The sequence below is a fragment of the Mauremys reevesii genome, linkage group 26, assembly GCF_016161935.1.
Source record: "Mauremys reevesii isolate NIE-2019 linkage group 26, ASM1616193v1, whole genome shotgun sequence".
Lineage (NCBI taxonomy): Eukaryota > Metazoa > Chordata > Testudines > Geoemydidae > Mauremys > Mauremys reevesii.
The window spans coordinates 625,108-651,212 of record NC_052648.1 but is presented as its reverse complement, the minus strand read 5'-3'; the positions used below and the strand labels follow the sequence as shown (position 1 = coordinate 651,212).

The window sequence follows — 26,105 nt, the reverse complement described above, 5'->3', positions numbered from 1 at the left end:
GTGCCCTGGCGGCGCGGGAGCGCGGCTTGGGCGGGAGAGAGACTCGCTGGGGTGTGAGGTCCGCGCCCCGGGCTGAGGGGACCGGAGCGAGGTGGAGAGGCCAGTTCCTGCCCGGGGGCTGCGTGGGAGATGGGGAGGCCGCCCAGGGGCAGGGCGGGGGTACGATGCTCATGCCTCAGGGGCTGGGAGGGGGAGGCGCGGGGGTCCCAGCCCCCTCCCCCGGTCCATGCTGTCAGTAGCAGGCGGGGAGCCGCAGACAAAGAGCCGGGGCCGGAGCCGAGCGGGCACCGGGGCCAGGAGGGGCGGCCCGGGGGCGGGGACGCGGCGGGGGGAGCCAGGGGGCGGCGGCCAGAGGCACCGGGGAGCCAGGACCGGGAGCCGGGAGCTGAGGCTGTACTCGCCGGAACAAAGGCTCCTGCCCGGCCGGGCTCGGGCTGAAGGGAGCGCGCCGTGGCCTGGGGCTCCAGAGCTAGCAGCCCTGGGGGAAGGAGCCGCTCCCCGGAGCGCCATGCCCCCCAAGGAGCCCGGCTGCGCCTGGTGGATTCTCCTGTCCCTCTGCAGCTTGTGCGCGGCTCAGCCCCCGGAGAGCCAGTAAGTACCGGCCTGGGGCAGTGCCCCCACCACGTCCGGGTCACCGGGTAGAGACCCCAGGTCTGCAGCCTGGCTCTGGGGCATCGCTCCCTGCCGCTGGCATGTGGGGGAGCCCCCTAAGCTCTCAAGGCAATGCCACCCCTTTCTCCGAGCAGGAGTCATAACACCTCCACCTTTTCCTTCCCCCAACACGGAGCAGACCCTGCAGGTAAGGAGGGGAGGTGTGTAGATGGAGAAACCTTTATACCCGTGTAAGGAGCTGTTAAGTGATGGCTCACAACACAAATAACCCTAAATCGATTCATGCAGCATTCTCTTCCCAGTAACCTCAGACAGGGTCGCAAACTGGAGGAATATGCCGGAGGAAACAAATATATTTGATAGTTAATCCTCATACAACGGTCTCTGCAAAAATCCAAACTCTCGAGGGGGTGCCTAATACTTGTTTGGAATGTCTTAAACACAACCTTAGGGAGCATTTATGTACAAATATTTGTTTAATGCAATGGTATGAATATGGAATGTTAAATATGAGCTTTGATCTGCTAACCCAGTTATTGTAATAGTTTGAGGTACTGTTAGTTTCCCTGGAAGGAGGTGTTTACTGGAAGAACATGTGACACTCTCTTGCCTGGAATATCATCTGAGGAGTTTTTGTTTGTTTTTAACTTCTGTGAAAATCTTCTCATCTACTTTATAGAAACTGAGTAAACAGTTAGTTCCTATGCATTATTTTTGTTTAGTTTAATTTTTTTTGAAGTTTGCTTTGTTTTATTACGTTGGTTTGTTACCAGTCCACACTGAATAGCTGCTTTAACTAGATGCCATGAAGACTTCCTATTTTCTCTTGCTTACTAGAAAATATTTCACATCCTGCCAGTTCCTGCCAAGTTTTAGTGTAACCTGGCAGAGCCGTTAGTCAAAAGTTCTTGCATGATCTGTCAGGTTACCATCAGAAGTATCCAAGCTAAACATTTAATTTTCAAGTACAACACTATTAAATGACTTAATTTAAAGACCACATCAACAAGCTGATATTCCAGAAAAAAAGTTAAGAGTTGCTTAAAACAATGTGGATACATATGTTTCATATATGTTACTGCAGACCAATACTTATGTGACAGTTAAAAGTACGCAGTATTTTTGTAGCCCTGTCGGTCCCAGGATATTAGAGAGACAAGGTAGGTGAGGTAATATCTTTTATTGGACCAGCTTCTCTCCCCAACAGAAGTTGGTCCAATAAAGTTTGAAAGTAATGATTTAGTACTGGATGCAAATGAATTTTTATCTCTCCTCCAAATAGATTGGCTGTGTTTTCCTAACCAAGGATATGCAGATTAGGTAGCAATCTGGTGAATTTTTAAACGTGCGGCCACAGGACGTTTATTCTCAAATTCTTTAAGTTCTAAGTATCCAGTGCAATCTGACTGAACTACCATAGAGAGCTGAACTTATGTTGGGTGTAATGGGATCTCCATGGCAATGAGGCCTGCTGAGAGAGAAACACTGGGTTGGAATTTGCTAAAAGGTGACTTGGGGGCTGTAAAACACCATCAACCTCATCCCAGAGTGATAATTAATCATGGGCTAAAGTGACCCAACTGCTGGAACCATAGTGAGGCAAGTGGCTGAAATATGGTTTAAAGTGTGTGACATGAAAAATTATCTTATAAAAAAATTCCATTGGGGGGGAAAGAAGCAGAAAGATGTATGATGTCATAAAGAGGATATAAATGTATTGCTTACAGTATCATACGCCAAAGACATTGGAGACTGTAATGCAAGAGACTATAGTGCATTCAGTCTATAAATGTATGGCATGGTGCCATTCAGTATGGGAAGATCATAAGTGTTCCCATCGTAACTGTACACAAGATTTTATTATGTATGGTTATGAAGTCTTTCAGGGCAGTTTTAAAAGTGAAAATGGGACTGTTAGAATACTTCTTCCAAAGCTGTGATTTTTGAAAATTAAACAATAAAAAGTGGTAACACATTGTTCAAGATGTAGCCATTTTAACAGAAGCTGAGTGATGAGCAGGGCTGGGAATGTGACCTCAGATCTCCTGACTCCCATTTCTAAGCTTTTATCACTAACCTCTGCTTCCTCTTTTAAAGCAGGGGGTTTGGGAAGAGGCAGAGATGGGGGAAATTAAGGCCAAGGTTTTCAGAAATGGCTGATGATTTTGTATTCCTCAATTTTGTAGGTGCCCAACTTAATATGCCTCAGTTGAGCCTGACATTCAGAAAGTGTTGAAGCACCCACCTTCTGAAAATCAGGTTTCTCTGAGGTATGTTAAGTTTGGCACCCAAAATAGTCACTTTTAAAAATTTGGTCTAAAGTGCTTAAATACAGGATATTATATATAATGCTAAACTGGAGGGCTCTGACTGGTGTCACCAAATTCTTCAGTGTGCATCAGCCTTTTCATTTACAGCAGACTGTACTTAACTGTGTATGTTAGTATGTATAATTAGGACATCAATACTAGTACACTACAGTTGAATTGTATCAGTAATTCAGGCTCCTATTCGTGGCAATATGACTGCAGTTCTATAAATGTGAATATATCTGATAAAGTACAGTTGAGAAACAGCTATATATTGCTGTGATACAGAATAATTGAGCTTAGAGTTGCTTTCAAAGTACTATAAAGTCTAATTAGTACAATACTTATTTTTATTGATACTTAGGATCCTATATATAAGCCAAAGATACAAGTCACACTTTCTGCAAATTGCTGCTGCAATTTAGAGCTAACACTTGTTGCTTTATTTCTTCTATTGCTGTTTGTCATGTGGAATTCTTTAGGTAGCATGCTGATATAAACTGACTTCACAGGATCTCTTTGAAAATGAGCATTAACTAATGTACACATATCAGGAACTGCTATCTTGTTTATTAGAGAGAAATGGTGCCCAAAGTGTGAACATGTAAAAGTGTTCTACAGATTGGCTGGGAAGCTGCCCTCATAATTAATATGAAGACTTGATCTTCAGAGACTACAAAACTCCTATGATGATGGCCCACCTCTCCTCATTGGATCAAGATGGAACATTACAGTCACTTTTTTTTTTTAAGTAGATGAAGCCAGTGAAGATAGCCAGACTGCAATCTGCTCCATTTTATGCATATTAGGCTGAGTCCCAAGCTCCTGGCATGTTGCCAATGTGGCTGTCCTGGAAGCAGACTCTAGATGACTGTATTACAGGATATTTTGCCCTTTTCTTTATGTTAATATTTTAAATAGTTTCATGCTGTTTGGCACCTTGGTCACCTCACACTTTGTTGCTGTTTTCACTGACTATCCACTTCCAACCTTATTCCCCAGGGGCTATTTGATAGCAGCACCTTCTGTTTTCCGATCAGGCGTAGAGGAAGCTGTTAGTGTGACCATCTTTAACTCAATCAAGGAAACAACAGTCCAGATTCAGCTAGTGGTCAAAGGAGAAACAGTGGCACGAGGCCATGGAGCAGTTCTGGGTAAGTTCTCATTTATGGGAAACTGAGTAAGAGCTAGTGTACAAGCCAAAGTGCTATGGGGAGCTTTTTAGCATCTTTTAGAGAATGGCTTTTAATAACACTGAAGCTGGAACCATAATAATTTGTAAACCATTTATTGGTGCAGAATGTTCCCAGCTTTGATTGCACTGGCTTGACTCTGGTTCATGGTTGTCTGAAATGATCAACACTGATGCCTTTGAAACACTAAGATACACGGAGAACTTTAATGCAGGTGATGCACTAGTATTCAAGTGGTCAGGTGGACATCTAGATTCCCATTGGAAGCCTGAGCTTTCTCATTGAAGGAACTATATTAGGATAAGACAATAAGGTTGAATTTGAGGAAGAATATGACATCTCTGCAAAAACATCAGAATTCTTCTAACCCTGAATCTGTACTTAGTGGGGAGGCAAATTCTCCCCCTTCAAGATCCATCATGGAGACTTTCCTCTTCATTATAGAGAGAGGTGATAACTTTGGTGCAACTAGATACCCTTTAGGATTGAAAATCAAATCCATCTTTCCTGTCTGGGAAGACAAAAGGGGCTTTGACTATGTCTCACTTAGCACATTTGTTACAGTGTAAAACAAATTACACTGGTGAAAATGGTGCTCAGCAGTGCTACCAATGATGGAAGCTGTAATGTAGACTGGACTCAGACAATCAACAGTATTTTTTACCATTATGTTTAACACTGCTCTGGGCAAAGCTCAGGAGAAGCATTGATGCTGTGATCTTAATGACTGCCTACTAACTGAGGAAATCTCTGAAGTCTACCCTCTTGGTTCATAAGCTTTGAATAAAACAGCTCCTGAGCTGGGATAAAGAAGAGTGATCCAGAGGTGGTTGGGTCTGGCAGGGCCTGTAATTTTATGGGCTGTGGCTGCCTCCATGAAAAGAGAGAATGAGATTTTGGTGGGCCTAAGAGTGTTCCTAGTCATCTTAGTTGGCTTTTATATGGGTAACTTTATTACAACTAATGGGGACTACATGCATAAATCCCTCATTCATCAGTAAGAGAAGTCATGATCCATAGAAAAACTCCCCTTTAAAATAGGTTTCATTTCCTTAAGGGAATGTCTCTGGTTTTATATTTCTCCTTCTCCCCTTGCAAATTGGATCACTCTTATTTTAGGTCCCAGGTTAGCAGAGAGCTGTGCTGGGCTGGCTACATAGATGGGTGTGGTATTTGTACATGTGGGTGATACATGCTAAACAGAAATCTTAGCTATGGTAAGGTACAGCAACCAAAATAGACTTTATGGGTGTCTAATGAGGATGATTCAAGTCACAGGAAAGGCCAGATCTTTGGCAGCAAAATATTTTAGTAAGCTTCCTTGTGGCCAACCCCCAACCTTAGTTGCGTACTCTAACCATAGAGCACTTTGCAGTTTACTCTGAGAAAAAGTTATGAATTAACATACCCAGTCAGGCCAAGTTTATAGTGAAGAGGCCAGCTATATATAGTTTCCTTCCTCCCACCTCTGCTGCTGGTTTTGCACAATGCAGAAAAAATTATTTCCGCTAAATCAAACCATTATCAGGGGACCTGTCAGTTGGAGGCATCATGACGGTTTCCCTCCTCTGAGCCCTACTTGACTTAGAAGTAAGTGCTTTAACTCAGAAAGAATAACACAATGCCATAACTCTCTCTCTCTCTCTCTCTCTCTCTCAGATAAAGGGACAATCAAGCTTAAGGTGAGTGTCAAGTGTTATTCATATAGTGTTGGGGAGAGAGAATATTCTAAGACTACTAGATAATTAGCAGCCAGAGAAAATGAGAATCAATTTAGGGATGAATTAATAGCCTTGGTTTGTGCAGCCTTCAGGATTATGTTTCATATGAACTATATATGCAAGAGTCGAGCAATTTATATGGGTGATTGCTCAATAACAAATTAATGACTAGGTTATTTTATAGATGTGGTGCTGTCTAGGATATATAACTGTCAAGGAATACAGGATGTACACAGAAGTTCTCAAAACATGTCGAGAAATTACTGGATATCCACTGGAAATCATTCCAGTAATAACATGTTCCTACTGATCTTCTGTTGCTACATAGACTCTTTCCCGGACTTGTGCAGGTTTTAACTTCTGGCATTGGTAATATTGCAACACAACCGAGAGTGAATAAAATACAACCATGTTAACTTTGGCTTGCACTAGAAACATGGGGAAGTTACCTTTATGAGGTAAAATAATCATCATGCTTAATTTAAATGCAACTAAGGCAGAAAACTCTGTTAAAACAAAACAAAAAAAATCACTATAGACCTATATAAGGAGATGATATGAGTTTTAAATAAATGGAGGAACATCTGAGCTTCATTCAAATGTCTAGGACATTGGGATTTAAGTCTGTCTCTTTTACATAATCAGGACATCCTGGGGCTGATTTCCCCCCTGCTTTGCATGTTGCATAAATCATTTACCCCTGTGCCAAGTGAGCATTAAATGCTGCCACATTAGAGTTCACCACTTACTTGCATTGGAGGTAGTAATTTTACACCCACTTGGCACAGGGGTAAATGACAATAGAGGTGCTAGGCAGGCCCTTAATATGTCATCTTTGCAAGATGGTCTCCTTTTACTTCCATGCTGATATCAAGTATGTTTGTATTTTCCAGGCTTCTGAAATATTGGATATAAATTAAATAATAATAAAACCAAGCCATATGTATTTTTAAGTGCCACCAAAACCTTTGGTTCCATAAGAGGTGTTTAAATATGCTATTCTGGTATATAATGTGATCATGATTTTCTCTGAATGTTTATTACTGCTGCTGTGACAAAGTAGGAGTAGGAATGAAAGACAAAGTGGTGTATTAACATATTGGATCTACTTGTTTTATGCAGGACTTGTTTTGGGGTAGTTATCTCCAATGGCAGATGGAGGATGGAGAACAAATCTTATAGTAATTGAATTGTGACATGTTTCTGGAATATTGGCAATACATCACTTTTAAGAAGCTTGTAGGGCTGTGGGGTCTGGATAATTCATTGGATTAGTCGCTATAACTGTGTGATCCAGACCAGAATAAATCCACATCATCCTTGAGTATTAATAGTATAATAGAAATCTAGAGTTGGAAGGGACCCTTGCGAGATTATCTAGTCCCGCCTCCTGTGCTGCAGCAGGACCAAACTATGCCTAAACCACTCCAACAAGTGTTTGTCCAACCTGTCCTTAAAAAACTCCAATGATGGGGATTCTACAATTCTCTTGGAAGCCTGTTCCAGAGCTTACCTACCCTTATTGTTAACGTTTTTCCTAATATTATTGGTGAACTGCAGTAATTTTTGTTGCAGTTCAGCACATTTGGAGTTTCTCTTTCATATGCAGTGCTGTATTAATGCATGTGAATATAAGCACTTTACTGTTGCAGCAGACCTAAGTGTTTCATAGGAAGACCTATGATGTGTTGCTGCAACAGAGCACGGATACCTTCACTGCATCCACAACACTATAATTGGTTTACAAGTAAATCAAAGCAATCTGTCAGGATTATTTGGAAGTTGTTTCATATCCATAAGCAGTTTGGTTGCCCTTTTCTTCACCTTTTCCAGTTCCGATACATCTTATTTGAGATGGAGCGACCAGAACTGCACACATTATTCAGGGAAGGAGGTAGCATGTATGTATATAGTGGCATTAAGATATTTTTAGTCTTGTTATCTATCCTTATTCCTAACATTGTTTGCTTATTTGACTGCTGCTGCACATTGAGAGGATATTTTCAGAGAGCTATCCATGATGACTCCAAGATCTCTTTCTTGAATGGTAACAGCTAATATAGACCCCATCATTTTGTATGTATAGTTGGGATTTTTTTTCAAATATGCACTTATCAACATTGATTTTCATCTGCCATTTTGTTGCTCAGTTACTAATTGCTTCCTATCTTTTAACCACTTATTGATCCATAAAAGGACCTTCCCTTTTATCCCATGACTGCCTATTTTGCTTAAGAGTGTTTGGTGAGAGACCTTGTCAAAGGCTTTCTGAAAGTCCAAGTACACGATATCTACTGAATCAACCTTTTCCACATGTTTGTTTGGCCCCCTCAAAGAATTCCAACAGACTGGTGAGGCATGATTTCCCTTTACAAAAAACATGTTGACTCTTCCCCAAAACATATCTTGTTCATCTATATGTCTGATAATTCTGTTCTTTATTATGGTTTCAACCAGTTTGCCTGGTACTAAAGTTAGGCTTACTGTCCTGTAATTGCCAGGGTCACCTCTGGAGCCTTTTTTTAAAAATAGGCAATACATTAGCTACCCTCCAGTCATCTGGTATAAAGATTGATTTAAGAGAGAAGTTACATTCCACAGTTAGTAGTTCTGCAATTTCATATTTGAGTTTCTTCAGAACTCTTGGGTGAATACCATTTGGTGCTGGTGACTTACTGCTGTTTAATTTATCCATTTCTTCCACAATCTCCTCTACTAACACCACAATCTGGGACAGTACTTCAGATTTGTCACCTAAAAAGAATGGCTCCGGTCTGGGAATTTCCGCCATAACCTTTGCAGTGAAAACCTATACAAAAATTTCATTTAGCTTTTCCACAATGGCTTTGTCTTCCTTGAGTGCTCATTTAGCATCTCGATTGTCCAGTAGCCCCATTGACTGTTTAGCTTCTGATGTACTTAAAAAAATTTTGCTGATAGTTTTTGTGTCTTTAGCTAGTTGCTCTTCAAATTATTATGTGGCCTGCCTTATTATACTTTTAAACTTAGCTTGCGACAGTTTATGCTCCTTTCTATTGTCCTCACTAGGATTTGACTTCCAATTTTAAAAGGATGCCTTTTTGCCTCTAATTACTTCTTTTATTCTGCTGTTGAGCTATGATACCATATTTTTTTTGGTCCTCTTACTTTAAAAAAAAAAGGGTTATACATTTAGTTCGAGCTTCTATTATGGTCTTTTAAAATTGTCTTCATGCAGTTTGTAGGCATTTCACCTTTATGAGTGATCTTTTTAATTTCTGTTTAACTAGCTTCCTCATTTTTGTGTAGTTCTCCTTTTTGATGTTCATTGCTATTGTCAGGGCCGGCTCCAGAACCCAGCGCGCCAAGCGCGTGCTTGGGGCGGCATGCCGCGGGGGGCGCTCTGCCTGTCGCCAGGAGGGCGGCAGGCGGCTCAGGTGGATCTCCCGCAGGCGTGCCTGCGAAGGGTCCGCTGGTCCCGCGGCTCCGGTGGACCTCCTGCAGGCATGCCTGCGGATGCTCCACCGGAGCCGCGGGACCAGCGGACCCTCCGCAGGCACGTCTGCAGGAGGTCCACCGGAGCCGCGGGACCAGCGACCGCCAGCGCGCCCCCCGCGGCGTGCCGCCGTGCTTGGGGCGGCCAAATTGCTAGAGCCGCCCCTGGCTATTATGGTGGGTTTATTTCACCCTACATGGATGTTAAATTTAATTACATTATGTTTGCTGTTATCAGCTGATATTGTTTGCTGATTCAGCTATATTCACCTCTTGGACCAGATCCTGTGCTCCACTTAGGACTAAATCAAGAATTGCCACTCCACTTGTGGGTTTCAGGACTAACTGCTTCAAGAAGCAGTCATTTATGATGTCTAGATATTTTATCTCTGCATCCCTTCCTGAAATGCCATATACTCAGTCAATATGAGGATAGTTGAAATCCCCTATTATTACTGGATTTTTTGCCTTTGTATCTTCTCTAATCTCTATGACCATTTCACAGTCATTGTCACCATCCTGGTTAGGTGGTTGATAGTATATTCCTACTGCTATACTCTTTTTGGTCATACCCCAAGGTTTGTTGTTCCTGCTCTGCAGTTTGCCTGTGGCTGATATTCATGCTGTTCTGTCCAGTGTTTAAATTGTACTTGTGAATCCAGTTTCAGAAGGGGTCTGAGACATTTCTTCTTCTTTTTTATGTAGTCAGTGTACTTATCCAAATGCACTTATCCATTACCACCTATCCTTTCATAGCAAGAAGACATAATGCGAGGGGAACTATAGATAATGTCCATAGTTAGAGAAGCCTCTGTAGACTTGTTCACCCAAAGCTTGCATCTCACTATTGAATATGATCTGCAGTCATTACTGATTTCATACTTTGATAAAGGCAGTGTATTGCTCCCTTTCACTTTTAAATTATCTTGAACTGGTATCATAATGTCACTCTGACAGATTTTTTAATATTTGTGTTTTCATTTAAAGATAGTTCGTTGTTGTGTATTTGGTTTGTATGTTTGAAACAAAGGGATAATTTTAAATGGAGTGAGTGTGCAAATGTGGGTCATTTCTTTCAGTAATGCCATATACTTTATAATATGCTTAATTATTTCCCTATGTAAAAAACTTGAGGTATATCCCAGAGCGTTAGCAAGCATCCAAATAATCTCTCAATTTCTGAGGAGCATAAAATGTTTAACTTGGTTGTGTGGCTGAGTCTCACTCTTTTATATGTGATCACTTTCATCTGTGGTGAGTGTGAAACTCCTGTAACCCTTCTATCAAGTGGTGTTGACAGAAACAAGGGCTGGTTTCAATATCTAGTGGTTCCTCTTAATGTTACAAAACAGACCTGGCTTTTGAACCTCCACCCAGAAATCTGGGAAAACTAAACACCACCACTAGGTGCCTCTAAGAGGCAATTCTTGCCTACTCGCAAGTACTGAGTCTGTGTATAATAAAAGAAAACTTTTATTAAAAGGGAGAAGGAACTCAGCATTAATTTGGGAAAACACCATAACAATGTTTCAAAAGTATGCAAACCACAAGCTCACACCCACCCCACAGTATCTTGGGGAGTAGTCCTTTGCCTCCGTTTTCCATCTTATGATGTTGAAGTCTGATGGATGAATGATCCTTTAACACACCACTCCTCTTTTCCTCTGCTGCACCCACTCACAGTTGGTTGTTTGAAGTAAAAATCCCAGAATTCAGGGTTTGTTCACAGGGGTTCACCTCCCTGAAAGGGGGTTGAGCAATGTTACTTCTTCCTGCTGTTGTTGTCTCTGCCATCTTTGCTGCTGCTCACCACTGTCTCTGTCATCGCTTGCTGCTGCTCTCTGCTTGCCACATGCTACTGCCTCTGCCTCTAGCAGCAATGCAGTGTTCTGAGGTTCCACCACTTAGACAGCTCTTAGTGATTTTACCAAGTAGTGAGGAAACTTGTTACTGCTGTAGCTTCTGCATTGTTTTTTGTTGCACACTGTCCCCTTCTACCCACTCATCAGTGATTTCAGTTCTAATGATCCCTGAGCAGACACAGGAACTCTATTTGACTCTGATCAGTTCTGTCTTTAAATGTCAGAAGTAAAGGATCTAATGGTATTTAGGACACTTTTTAAACAGAGTCTATACCCTCAAGTAGTAACATCTGTCCCCAACCGCTCTGACTTTCACTTGGATTTGGCATCACTCCCCCCTGCTTAGCAAGTGAGGTTAAGTTAGGGTGACTTCTCAGTTAGGGCATGTAAGTATACTTCTGCTGCCTGTTAGGGATAATAATATTTAAATACCCCTGTGTTCAAGACTAAAGTGAATTTTAACCCAAAACAGCCAAAATTGATCACTTTGGGAAAGCAGGTCTGTCTGCTGATCACCTTGGCACAGTAAATGTGTCTGTGCAAATACTGTCTGCTCCTGAGGTCTTTTCCCCCAATTCATTAATAGATGGCATGGGAGAATTCATTCAGACCATGGATTACACTCCCTTTCCACAATCTAAATGCATTTGCCCTGCGTTTGATCAGGAGAGCAGTGATGGACAGCCACATTTCAGGGGACACTGAGGGAAAACTAGTAAATACTGCTCCCCAAAAAAGCCTGACTTGACCTTGCAAATAGTAATTATGTCATTGAATAAAATAGCCTCTCATCTCTGTACCAAATGTGTGAAACAAATACTAAAATTGTTTCTGGATAACAAAATAATGACACAGAGGACCTGAGAAAGATGATTTTTTTTCATAGTTGCACATTGGGACCCCATTGTACTAAACATTGTTTATTACATAGTTAGAGACAGTCTCTGCCGCAAAGTGCTTACAATCTAAATAGACAAAATAAAGAAAGAGTGGGAGAAAGGAATTACTGTTTCCACAATTTACAGATAGGACAAGTCACTGAGTCTGTGCCTTAGTTCCCTAAGTCACAGAGAGGGTCAGTCCAATGCCTTGACCAAAAGACCATCCTTCCTCTCCCAGCTTTAAAATATCAAGGTTTAGGTTTTGTTTCTTTATGAATAAATTGTTTTTGCAAGGTCCAATGTCTTCTGAAATCCTGTACATTTCCTGCTGTCTTCTCTAAAGTCTTGTTGCTTCCTCAATCCAATGTATCTCATTTGGGCTTTGTCTTGCTATTCTGCATTAATCTGTTTCCTTTAGGGCAGATTGTTCTTTCCAAGCTCAAATTATCCTTGATATGCTGAGGAAATTCAGATTTATTAGACTTTCTGTCTGATTTTGGGGTATGGTGGTGGTGCTTTGGCAAGGAGAATGGCAACCTATCTTAAATATAGAGAAGTCCAAAGCCACCTGAATTGGTCTATGATGTCATTGATTATCATTCCATTTGACACAGTTTCCTTTTATGGACCATGATTATTCCTTCAACAATTGCTAAGAGGTTTATTTGGATGATGGGATATCCTTTACCTTAGTTTATCTTGTTAGGAGTACGTGCGGTCTGTAGTGAAGCACTGATTTTTATTGCTGAAAGGGTAGTAGTGGAGTTCAGTGCTAGAATCTCTAGACTGGCAGCAGCTAGCTTCTTTAACTCAATTTATTTCTTAGGGTTCACTTATTCATTCTGGCCTTTGGTGACGGGTTGCCATCTGCCTTGACTTTCCCACTGACAGCAATAGCAGTTCTGTTTGTGGATCCATGTTCAGCATGCTGTAGCTTTATTAGTCAAATGTGCTGGCCAGAAATAGAATAGAAATGTAGGGCAGGAAGCAGGGCCAGCTCCAGGGGTTTTCCCGCCCCAAGCAGCCAAAAAAAAAAAAAAGCCACAATCGCGATCTGCGGCAATTCAGCGGGAGGTCCTTCGCTCTGACCGGGAGTGAGGGACCCTCCGCCAAATTGCCGCCGAATAGCTGGACCTGCCGCCCCTCTCCGGAGTGGCTGCCCCAAGCACCTACTTGCTAAGCTGGTGCCTGGAGCCAGCCCTGACAGGAAGAGACCTCAAGAGGTTATCAAGTCCAGCCCCATGGACTGAAGCAAGACCAAAAATACCCAGACCATCCCTGCCAGGTGTTTCTCCAGTCTATTCTTAAAAATCTCCAATGACAGGGATTCCACAACTTCCCTTGGAAGCCTGTTCCAGAATTTAACTAACCTTATAGTTAGAATGTTTTTCCTAATATTAAATCTAAATCTCCCTTGCTGCACGTTAACTCCTTTTCTTCTTGTCCTACCTTCAGTGGATATGGAGAACAATTGATCACCATTCTCTTTATAATAGCCCTTAATGTATTTGAAGACTTTTATGAAGTTCCCCATTGTCTTCTTTTCTCAAGACTAAACATGCCCAGTTTTTTTAGCCTTTTCTCACAGGTCAGGTATTCTAAATTTTTTTATCATTTTTGATGTTCTCCTCTGGTCTGTCTCCAATTTATACACCTCTTTCATAAAGTGTGGTGCTCAGAATTGGACATAATACTCCAGCTGTGGCCTCACCAGTGTTGAGTAAAGTGGGACAATTACCTCCTGAATCTTGCACAAGACATTCCTGTTAATACACCCCAGAATGTAGTAAGTAATGTTAATGCACAATGTAGTATGTTAACATTTTATAGTATCATTGCCTTAATATATATATATATATATTTAAATACACCCCAGAATGATATTAGCCTTTCTTTCAACTACATTACATTGTTGACATGTAGCACAGAACCAGGCAAGGTCACGGTGGTGTTATGAGTCACTTGAAAAAGTAAAATAATAAAATTGTCCCATTGTACTCAAACTCTGTTCAGTTCTCCTATTAAGAACATAAGAAGTGTTCTTCCTTTCTGATCACTGCTGGGTCCCAAGATGTGTTAACACCAACCATAGAATCTGGCCTTGTATGATAAGGAAAGGGTGTGCTCTTCAAATGTCTTCAGAGATGGTCTCTAGTGCACATGTGACCTTACTTGTATTTCCCTGCTCTATTGGGTCACCTCTTTCCCTTTATCCTGCTCCTGGAAGTTGCACACCATTATGATGGGCTTTTTTTTAAACATCAATGTAACCCTAATTTTAAGAACAGGGTAAAGATCTTAAACCAAGGGTTCTCAAACTGGGAGTCAGGACTCCTCAGGGGGTTGCGAGATTATTACGTGGGGGATCGCGAGCCTCCACCCCAAGCCTTGCTTTGCTTCCAGCATTTATAATGATATATAAAAAAGTGTTTTTAATTTATAAGGGAGGTTGCACTCAGAGACTTGCTATGTGAAATGGGTCACCAGTACAAAAGTTTGAGAATCACTGTTTTAAACCGTTGGAAGATTTCACTGCTTAGTTCCTGAACCTGATTAGCTGGAATTTAGGGAGTTCAGGCAACAGAAGATGCATAGGCAGGTCAGAGACTGCTTTGCTTTGGGTGATGGAGGAAAGGAGTTAGGGCTTCATGTTATGATACTGACATAACTATGCCTCTCTTAAAGCTTGCCTTATAACTCTAAAATGTCTGTGTTTTGCATTTTCTACTGACCACGCGTGCACTCACACACAGTTACACACAGATTTAGTGGGTGTCTCTTCCCTTCATCTTTAGATGGGGTGGTAATTTGTATCAGTTTTGCTGCTGAGGCTTTGACATGAATAAACCATGATAATACTTAGTCCTGCCTTGAGTGCAGGGGACTGGACTAGATGACCTCTCGAGGCCCCTTCCAATTCTATGATTCTATGTTCTCCCCTGTAAGCACAAAGAATCTTCAAGTCCTGTTTCTTCCCCACCTCATGGTCTCTTTTCTAGGTGCCTTCAGGGCTTCGTGGACAAGCACATTTAAAAGTCTGGGGAAACCGGCACCTAACGGAGGAAGGTTACATCTTTCATAACTATACCACAGTAACCATAGATAGCAAAGGGACATCGGTGTTCATCCAGACTGACAAGCCTGTCTATAAACCCAAGCAGAAAGGTAAAGTAGCCTCTGTGAACCTCAGTTTCCACTTTTGCATGCAAAAATTTTAATACTTAGACGAGATCTCCTTTTAAGAATAATCCCTGAGACCACAACTCTTGTTAAGTACTAGCTCTGATGATTAATGAATTTTCCCTTTTCTCCCTTTATAGTGCTGATAAACCTGTTTATGGTCACTTCTGACCTGCGACCGATCAATGAGAAGGTAAGTGACTAGCTTTCCTTCCCATTGTAAAATGTTGTAAGTGTTCACACACCTACATGGAGTTACACAGCAATATAGTGAGTGGCTGTTCCCTTCATCTTCAATTGCTCTGGTATCTCCTACTATGGGTTGTTATAATAAATGTGTTTGCTAAGATGTTGTAGTTTTAAGTTTAGTTTCTGAGTTTGGTCACATTGTAGCCAAAGGGTAGAAGTAAGTGATAATCTTTAATTGCTTTGTGTAGGTGTAATACTGTAGTGGAATAAAACATAATTAGGCCAAAGCAGCTGTGGAGGAGGAGTGGTTGAGGGACTAGCACTTTGACACTGATATTTCGGGAGCACCCAGAGGCCAGGATCAATCACTTAACCAGAGGTCTGAAGGGCCAGTTTTCAAGTCAGATGTTTGAGTGAAATGGTTGTTTGACCAAACTGCTCTTCACATGAGTGAATATTACGTGTCCCTTCTGCACCAACATGCAGGGGCCAGAAGCTCTGTGGCATACCCTGCTTATGCTAGCCTCACAGCTTCTCACGAGATAGAAAAATACGGCTTTGTCTCATGGGTGTTTTTATTCTTTGTTTCTTTCAGATTGAAGCCTACATAGTCGTGAGTATCCACCATTTAGCAAGTGGCATCATTACACAGGGTCACTGAGGCCTCTCTGAAGGGAGCAGGTCACAAGTTCATTCTCTGCCAAATCTATCATCACCATCTCTGCTTGGAGTTCAGGAATGTTTTCCCATAAATGCCTCTTCAAGGGAAAACTGAACAAATTGGTTGCATCCACTGAGGTTTATGAATATAACAACTTTACCCATCTCTCTCATTTTCCTTGTGCACATACATTCCTATGCTGCACCTGGCTGGGGTAATATGATTATCTTTGCACCCAGACTTATGGTAATGGATTCATTTGAAATGCATGGAGATGGAGAGATTTTGCTAGATTACTCATATACCCCTCTTCCTTTTTTCTTTGTTTTGACGGGAATGAGGGACCCTTTTTTTTGACCATCCTCTTTTAACTAATTTCTTTATCTGACAAGAAATGGAAGAGCTGACCATGGTGTGTACTTTTGTTAACTGACTGACTGGCTTTTGTGCTGACACAAAATATCCCAAGCCATGGATTATTATTGTTCTTTAGAAGATTGATGCTAATTATTTGTGTGAAAGTGAAATTGTTTGTTGCAGGCTGACAGTTAAAAGTACTAGTGAAATTTACCTTTTTTGTGATAATGTCTTTTGTCCTAAACCATTTTTTAGGATCCTCGGGGGTCTCGGATGATAGAATGGAGCAATCTGAAGCCATTTTGTTGTGGTAAATTTCTGCCTGTTACAGTTTAGCATAACTTTATTTTCCTCTGCTAGCTAATATTAATTTCTGCCTTTTGGGGTTTTTTATTGAAATAAAGGTTTACAGAGATTGTCTGATACTCAGAGAGGGCTCACAGTGTCTTTTCTTCTCTCCTAGGTATTGTAAATATGAGTTTCCCTTTGTCTGATCAGCCAGTATTTGGCGAGTGGTTTATCTTTGCTGAAATGCAAGGGCATGCATACAACAAATCCTTTGAAGTTCAGAAATATGGTGAGTTATTGCCTGCAAGTCAACTTTGATCATAATCCCAAAAATATTCAGAATACTGACACGATGAAATATTTTTTATTTGAGCTGAAATAATCAAGAAATGATGTATCAAAAATTCCAGAAGAAAAAATTCCTGTCAGATGTAACATGTGGCAGGAAATGGACCCTTGAAACTTAACCAAACTCTTAGCTGATGTAGCAGTGCGGCGATTCACCCCTGCAGCGCCTCCTGCTGGTCATCTGGGAATTAGCTCTTTTCCAGCTATTGGCGCACCCTCTGCAGGCCAGTGTCCTGCCACCGCTTGGCCTCTGTGTCCCTCCCAGGACTTAACATAAGAACATAAGAACGGCCATACCGGGTCAGACCAAAGGTCCATCTAGCCCAGTATCCTGTCTTCTGACAGTGGCTAATGCCAGGTGCCCCAGAGGGAGTGAACCTAACAGGCAATGATCAAGTGATCTCTCTCCTGCCATCCATCTCCATTCTCTGACAAACAGAGGCTAGGGACACCATTCCTTACCCATCCTGACTAATAGCCATTTATGGACTTAACCACCATTAATTTATCCAGTTCCCTTTTAAACGCTGTTATAGTCCTAGCCTTCACAACCTCCTCAGGTAAGAAGTTCCACAAGTTGACTGTGCATTGGGTGAAGAAGAACTTCCTTTTATTTGTTTTAAACCTGCTGCCCCTTAGTGCCCCTTGCAAACCCGGGGTGCTTGTCCTTGGCAGTAACCCCTCACTCTTAGGGTCTCCCCTCCCTGGGGAACCCCCACCTCGCCTCAGTCATAGGCTACTGCCAGTCACCAACTAGCCCCTGCTCCCTGGGGCAGACTGCAGTATAAGCCACTCATCACAGGCAAGGGGGTTTTGGACCTGCTGCCTTTCTCTACAACCCAGTACCTCCAGAGACCTTGTACAAGGCCCTGCAGCCTGGGGAGTTTCTGGCCCGGAGCTCCCCAGCTCCTCTGGCCTTTCCACAGCCCTGCTTCACTCCAGTACCCTTTAGCACTCAGGCAGCTAGGTCCATCTCTCTCCTCAGCTAGAGGGAGATTGTTGCTCCTGGCCCACTGCCCTTTTTATACAGGCCAGCTGTGGCCTGATTGGGGCATGGCCACAGCTGTGGCTGTTTCCCCAATCCACCAAGGCTTGCTGCTTTCCTAGCAGCAGCCCCCTCACTGTCTCAACCCTCTCCCAGGGCTGATTTCAAGCCCTTCAGGGCAGGAGCAGGTGACCATCCCGCTACAGTTGATATATTTTATAATATATAGGGGTTTATATTCATCCTCATGTGGCACAATCCATGTATATAGGTAACAAAGACTTCACTTTATTTTGGAAAAACAGTTAAAGTTATTTTAAGTCAATCACTAAGTTTTTTCCTTCCTTCACCAGATCCCATCTTGGGACCCTCAGAATTCCTAATCATCGCCCCTCTCTTATTTTTGCTCTTAAGGCCCCCTGCCCTATCTCAAAGTCCCTCTGGCTGGTGAGAAATGGGGATTATTCCCCCCAGGTCCCCATGTGCAATATCTGACCCTGTCCACTGAGGTATTTATACTGTGCTCATCATCAGACCTATTCCTGAAATGGCGGTGGGAGGTACTGCAGGTAATGCAAGGTGCTCCTGCTCCTCACTCCAAGAAGCAAAACATTGTGCCTGCCACCCAGCTCCTAAATGAAGTTTTTTGGGTTCAGTTCTGTGGCTCGGATCCTCCATATGGGAACATGATATATGGATGTGGGGCAGCTGATCACTAACTCGTTTTAGGGAATGGTTACTTAATAGCACCTTGCTAGTAGGATTCTGGTTTGATGCATCAGCTGATATTGATATGTTGCTTTCGTTCTCTATTCAAGGCTGTGCGTCTTCACCTTGCCTGCAGTGCTCCAACCACAAGAAGGGATCTTGTCAAAGATATATAGCTATTAGTACATCCTGGATTCTAAGATGTTTGTAAAATACCTCTTTTCTTTTTTGCTCCATTTTAGTGTTACCAAAATTTGAGCTGTTGATTGACTCACCTCTCTATATCCGAGATCTTGCGACTTGTGAAAAGGGAACTGTCCATGCCAGGTAGGGGTTTTGTTACAGATACAGTCCCATATTTTATAGGTTGCAGTGTAGCTGTGGGATAATGCAATCATCTACGCTCAGAGGGAGCATGTGTCTCATCCCCGAAATGTTCCAGCATGATTTCAGAGCATTGTCAGATGATTTTCCTGTCACTGCACATTTGAATGTGATGCTCAGGTGCCCATGGTCTCCTGGCTTCTGTAATAAAGTTTCTAATTCCTCCATTGCATACACATCTCTGATTGTATGCTGTACTGTGTGTTGAGTGAATCCTTCATGCATAAGGTCTCTGGAGGAAGGGGAAGCTGCTCTAATGTTTGGTTTAGCACCATAGCAATTCTTCATCATGCTAAGGTCCACAGATCCATTACAATGGGTACTTCAGCCTTCTTGCAGTTTGGGGGCAAAACCAGACCAGTCAGTCACTGCCAGCACAGGAATGCCTCACCTCCTGAAGTTCCTTGCAGTCTTATCTGCTTCCCCAGCCACTGGTGGCTTATCCATCCTTCCCAGCTGAAGAGCTTTTCTGAGGGAAATTCCAAACTTTATTTCAAATTTCTGACTAACAGTTAGGCTCAATAATATGTCCATCTAATTCCTAGTCATGTCCCAGGATTGCATTTGTTATTTGCGGAGATGCTCCCCTCAGCTCTGTTTCCACTTCTGAGGTGTTTGAGGCAGCTGGTGCCCCTGCAGGCTTCAGGGAGCAAGCGAGGCTGAGGAAGGCAAAGGTAAAATGAATGGTCTGTGTCTCCTACCTCACCCCCTTAGCGGGTGTTGGAAGAACACCAAGGCTTTCATGACAGAAGTTGGATTAAACAGAGTGGAAGCTGCAGCCAGAAGTATCCTCATTTATTGTAAGTAATTTTGATTGACTGGTGATTGAATTCTGGTATCTGCAAACAACAATAAAGTGCCCTGTGACCTCTCCATGTGTCAGGACCTAAGATATGAGGTAAGGGATGATCTCTCCAAAGCTGGGCAAGATCTCTGCTATATACCTCCCCACCTTTGCTTCTTCTCTCCAGGACCATATAAAAGATAGGAAAGAGAGAGGGGATTGACACTGTTTGTTTATGCCTTTCTGCCTGAAGAGGCTGTAGTTCTCTATGGCCTGACTAACTTAACATTGGATCTTTCAGTGTCTCTGCCTCAAAGAGGAAGTTTGCTATTGCAATATATAAATTAGGTTCAAAATAGATATAGGGATGAACCGATTATCACTCTCGGACTCTAGTAGGAAGTAATCAGCAAATAAAAAAGTACCATATTGGACAAATGAAACATAACCTTGGATTCCTCCAAGAGGCCTCTAATATGGATACTTGAGGACATTCAAACAAAAGGTCACATCTCTATACTATAACATTCTCATTATGTTCAAGAAAATAAAGTTTTGTGCAAAACCTGATATTAAATATCCTTTTAGGAGACCTATCCTGATTCCAGCCCCTCCGAAGTTATAAAGCACAACTTTGGAACCTCATTCTGGTTCTTATAGCACTTTCTCAATTGAGTCATTGTGGGAGGTATCATATACTTCCTATCCATTAAAGTGGACTACCAATTAACTATTTATTTTCAATCAGATGAGTTTATGGAGTTGTGCAGTCTCAGATGAGACTAGAATTGTACTCTTAATTCAGAGAGGTAGTACTCACAACTGTCATAGCATTCATTCCCAAAGTAAATGCAAGAAATACTCTTTCTTTTGTCAAGCATCAAAGTCTGCACTGTGGGAACTGGGAATACTGACAATCTGAGGGCAGAAGAGTCATATCTCTTGTCATGAGATTTGCTAGGCAGCCATGTTGCCAGCAATTCACCAAATGGTACATATTGATCATCTAGTCTTTAGCCAGTGCCCTTTTTCTGCAGAAGTCTTGCCTAACTGTCCAGGGGAAGATGCAGTATATAATATACCTAATTTTGGCAGTCCATATTTAAAAGATAATCCTGCTGCCCATTCTAGTGGTACACTGCTGTGAAAATTCCATTGTAACGGATCTATGGCGTTTAGCACAATGAAGATAGGAACATTTATCTGTGCTTATTTAAAAATTTCCTTTCTTTGAGTCATCTGTAATTTAGAAAAGTAGAATAGAATTATCCTGACTGTGAAAGTTGTCTCAATGAAGTCAGAGTGGAACTCCTGTGGGTGGGACAGTTCCCTGCTGCCGATGACTGACAGGTCTAGTTCTGCCCTCAAACTACAAGCAGGCTGAAGTACCCATTGTAACAAATCCGTAGCCCTTATTGCTCAAAGAAAGAAAATTTTCATCTAAGCACGGATAAACTTTCCTCTTAAAGGGATACCTTTTCAAGTTAAAAGTTGTGTGGTATGGAAAAAAAAGTCTTCATCTTTGTTCTTTAAATCATTTCTTGTTTAAATTATTATAACATTGAATGCACTTTCTACCATTTCTGCGGTTTGTTTATTTTTTGCATTTCACTCTGTCTGGGAGAGTGCTCCTAGACTGCTCAGTTTCACTTTCTGGTTCTCATCATTGTGCTGGCATAAGACTGCTATGTCTGAATTGCAGATGCTGGTATTTAAATTTGAAAAATAATTGTTTCCACTGAAACTTTTGAATGTAGCTGTCTGTTCTTCTCAGAATGAACATGAAATGTTTGTATTGGGGAGGAGCCTACATGCTGATTTTTTTTCAACAGAAAAAAGAAAATATAGAAATTAGAAGAGGATTGTGCTGAGTTTAAAAAAAATCCTAAAACAGATGGAGCCTGAGATTAATCTGACTTTCAAGTCAGATCGTCTCTGTTAGTTTGGATGCCTCTGTGTACAGAAGCCTGCAAAGCTGGAGACAGAATCTTTCTGTTTTCAGTCTAGTTTTAGTTTAGATCAACTGTTCGGAAGTTTCTAATGTAAAAACTTTCACTGAGATATTAACAATTGGCATTTAGAAATAGCCTCTTGTGGTGGCTTTTATTTTCTGAGTTCTAGGTATGCAGGCATTGTGGATCCAGCATGGGGTTAATCAAGAAAATGGAGAGGAGCCAATCTGAGGTTTTCATTATCTTGCTTCTTCTATTTCAGATACACGTTTGGGAAACCAGTGACAGGAAAGTTAACTGTCAACATGACTATAAATGGAGTGGGGTACTACCGGCATGAAGTGGGACACCCTGTCCTCAAAACTATAGAGGTGAGAGGGATCATTAAATCAGCTGCAATAGAAAGGCCTGATCTGCACCCTTTGATGTCAATACCAGAGCTCCCTTTGATTCAGCAATGCAGAATCAGGGTCTAAATGTGTTACCTGAGCTCTACATACTAAAAATACTAGAGTATTTCACATGTTATCTGATTGTGTCAATATTTGGAAGAGGGGTGTTTAATGAGATAGTGCTAACAGAGTGCTAGGTGTTTTAGAGTATACTGATGGGAAGAATGTGTGGGAGTGATGGAGGTTGAGGCGGTGTTATCATAGATTATGGATGAAGAACACACAAAATATGTTGCTGGTTGTTTTCTCCCTTAGGGAATGTGTCCCCATACCCAAGACCCTTTAAAATAAAACAAAGAAATACCCCATCGTCCCCTAAAGAAAGCAAGCCCCATGTTCTATATTTGACCAGAAACACTTTTTTAACTGCACATGGTGAGTAATGTTTTCTTTCCTCGGCCTGGCTGGTAGATTGATGGCTCTGCTGTTTTCGATGTGTGTGTGAGAGACATGATGCCAGCTGATGTCCCAGAGCATTTCCGAGGCACGGTCAATATTTGGGCCACTGTGACCAGTTCTGATGGGAGCAAGCAGGTCACGTTTGATGACTCAACGCCTGTTCAGAAACAGCTGATTGACATCAAGTATACTAAGGATACTAGGAAGCAGTTCAAACCTGGCCTACCCTACAAAGGGAAGGTAAGGTAGGAGATATGGGGACACTCAGGGTGGTTGATAAAAAGGCTATATGTGCAATTTATTCTAATGTGTTATACACCATGTGCTGAGATGTTCCTTTTATCTGGTGCTGAGTTTTATAACTGTGTGGAATTGCTAATAACATGAAATGGCTTGTTTTATTAATTAAATGACTGTTTAGGTAGAAGTCACTTACCCTGACGGGAGCCCTGCTGACGGGGTCACAATTCGAATCAAAGCTGAGTTAACTCCAAAGGATAACGTTTACACAAGTGAACTGGTATCCAGAAGAGGCTTGGTGGAGTTTGAAATCCCCTCTATTCCTACAGCTGCCCAGTATGTCTGGCTGGAGGTGGGTAAAAGCTCTTTATTGGATTAATGGGCTTTAATAGAGCTAATCTTGTCAAACGTGCACTTTGTGAATTGGTGCTAAAAATGGGAAATCAGTCAGTGACCTGAAGAAGAGCTCTGTGTGAGCTTGAAAGCTTGTCTCTTTCACCAACAGTAAAAGATATTACCTCACCCACCTTGTCTCTGTAGTGACACTGGGAAGCTTTTTAGCTCAGACTTAAACTTTCACCTTTGAACTGTAGTGAATATTTATCCAACCCCATGTTGCCGATAGAACTGATGATAATAATAATAACAGGATAGAGTTGTCTGCTCTAAGTAGATCAAATACAGAGTGGCATTAAGAGTAAGTTTCAAACATCTCAGTAGAAAGTGAGTGAGAGAAAGTGGGAAGGGGCAGGGTCTGGAATGGGAATGGTGGTGAGAACTGCATGATAGGGAGGGACAGGAGCCCAGCATTCTATGTGTGAATAAAATTCAGATGCATTTTTTCTTAAGACCAAAGTGACAGCAATTGATGGGAAACCTGCAGGGGACCAATATCTGCCAAACTACTTGTCTATCAGCAGCTGGTACTCACCTAGCAAGTGCCATATCCAGCTCCAAGCACCAGACAAGCCTTTCCAGGTAGGACAGCTTAATGTTACATTATGACACGTCTGCATTTCTTGGCTCATTCATACTTGTTGTCCTAATGAAGTATTTCCAGATATACCTGGGGGCCATAGCCTATTATTGTATCCATGGCAGACCTTAAGAGGCTTCACTTTAGACACTGACCCATCTTTAGCCATGACCTACTTCACTACTAGGTGCTGCCTGCCTTACCTGCCCCTGAGAATGTACCATGTTTCCTAAAGTATAGAAGTGGGTGAAGAGAGAGTTTTGATCCCCAGTGGAGACCCACTGCACTCCAGAGCTCAGATCACAAATTAGCTCCCCACACCTTAAAGTCTGTATGAATTGGATAGTAAAAATGACAATGATATTAAGATTTTGGTTCAAATCAACAAATGCCAATTGATTTGAAGTGAAGCCAGAGTGGGATGAATTAATCACCTAATTCCCAGATTGGAACTGTCTAGTCTCCTTGGAATTAAGAGTCTGAATCCCAGCAGTATCAATTCAGTCCTTTACTGAATTACCTCCCAAAGGTAAATACACCAAGCATCTTGTGTTTTTCTATTAGAGAGGGTCGTGACTTTTGGGGGGAGACCCTAAAAACTGAGCTTCCCTTCTGTGTGTAAAAGTTTTCATGATATGTATACTAAGAGTAGATTTGTCCATAGCCAGAATTTCTCACCCTTTTCGTTGTGCTGATTACCATTTAAGTGCTGCTTTCCACCCCAGAAGAGGCTGCATGTCAGTGATGGGTTTGTATATATGCTTTGTAAAATACTTTGGGATCTGGTGGTCCATATATCTGACCTACTACTATATAATCAGCAGGCCTAGTAGGCTGAGTTTCAGAGTCAGTGTAGCCAAATAAGGGAGTTTTGTGGCTGCATTTGATGGCAGTTTAATGGCTAATTAATCTTTTACAAGATTTCTGAGGTATGGAAAGGGGATTATGCACTACTAATCTGAACACATTGTTCTTATTATAACCTGATTAGAATTAATTCTGCTGTGGGAAAGCAGGGAATTGTGTGACCAGCTGATGTGGGAACCATTTCTTCAGCTCTGCCAGTTCTTACTGGGTGTTCCAATTAACTACGTATTTTTTTCATGAACAGTTTCATCATTTTGCTCTCAGGAACTCTAAATGCCTCAAATATTTAACATCATAAGGCTCTTTCTCTGGACCCTTCTGCATTTTCACTGCATTTAACCATTTGGTGGCTTTTCACTTCCTGTGCCACTGTTTTGGTTTGCACCATGTGCATGCAGTAGGGAGGTGGGACTGTTAGCACTTAAGAGAGAGGCTTCTCAAAATATTTCATTCGGATTCAGGTTTGTTACTCCATTTTCAGCATTAATTGAACATGATTTTGTACCTTAAATGGGTGAGGATGGCTGGGAGCTGCAGACAGTTCTGTGGGGGGGGGGAAATATGGCCTCGCAATAACACGTGTCAGTTCCCAAATCCCAAAAGGAAGAAGCTTGTACTGCTGATGAAGTGCTGCTCTGCCCCACAGAAGGCATCGTCAGCCAGTGACAAGTCAGTGACTCCCTGGCCTTGAAAAGATGCTGACCTGTCCTCTGGGGAATGGCAGTGGTGACAGCCAACCCTCAAAGAACTCCCTCCCTCATGGGAATTCCTGTAAGGACAATAGTCCTGGGTAGGGTACAGCTTGCGCTTTTCCACCTACTGGAAGTGCAGAGACAGTGCTGAAAACAAGTGCACTGTTTTGAAACCTCTTGCAGATACTAGGTGTATCTGCCTGGGAAAGGGAAGCACTCCTCATGTCTGTTTGTTTCATGTGGCTCATAGAGTCAACATCATAAATGAACTTTCTTCCCACTTCAGATTTTCCTGATTTATTTCAGGACAGGCCTGTTGTGTATAAATTACCATCTGCACATTACAGTAATCACCATGTGTAATCTCAATTAAACAGCAGAGCCCATATAATACCTCCTCCCTGCCCCTTGTGAGATCTGAACCTTGTAAAGGGGTGTCTAAAATTCAACCCATTCTGACAGCTGCTCTATGCCAAAGTCCTTAACCCTCAGGATTCCAGAGATTCCTTTATTCCTTACACTAATCCATATAGCTCCTGCACCTAATCCTCCTGTTAGACTCCCAGGGACCAAAGTGCTGCCCACAGGTGC

The 26,105-nt window shown here is 42.0% G+C and overlaps 1 protein-coding gene across 18 annotated transcripts in view; it reads left to right on the top strand.

The window, feature by feature from the left end:
- The first annotated feature begins 385 nt into the window (after positions 1-385).
- The window catches only part of CPAMD8 (C3 and PZP like alpha-2-macroglobulin domain containing 8), a 122,797-nt gene continuing 97,077 nt past the window's right edge, over positions 386-26,105 (top strand). For 17 of the 18 annotated variants that reach the window (XR_005591398.1, XR_005591393.1, XR_005591394.1 and 14 more), the window contains exons 1-13: positions 386-591; positions 3,924-4,075; positions 5,774-5,796; positions 15,052-15,217; positions 15,373-15,425; positions 16,017-16,034; positions 16,695-16,749; positions 16,903-17,016; positions 19,011-19,095; positions 22,151-22,259; positions 22,752-22,979; positions 23,161-23,331; positions 23,829-23,957. Coding sequence is in view for 9 of the 18 variants with exons in the window: in XM_039515401.1 (XP_039371335.1) it covers positions 509-591; positions 3,924-4,075; positions 5,774-5,796; positions 15,052-15,217; positions 15,373-15,425; positions 16,017-16,034; positions 16,695-16,749; positions 16,903-17,016; positions 19,011-19,095; positions 22,151-22,259; positions 22,752-22,979; positions 23,161-23,331; positions 23,829-23,957 (1,386 nt within the window). In the remaining 9 variants the exon portion in view is untranslated. The remainder of the gene's footprint in view (positions 592-3,923; positions 4,076-5,773; positions 5,797-15,051; positions 15,218-15,372; positions 15,426-16,016; positions 16,035-16,694; positions 16,750-16,902; positions 17,017-19,010; positions 19,096-22,150; positions 22,260-22,751; positions 22,980-23,160; positions 23,332-23,828; positions 23,958-26,105) is intronic. The other variant, XM_039515402.1, reaches the window with a different exon arrangement.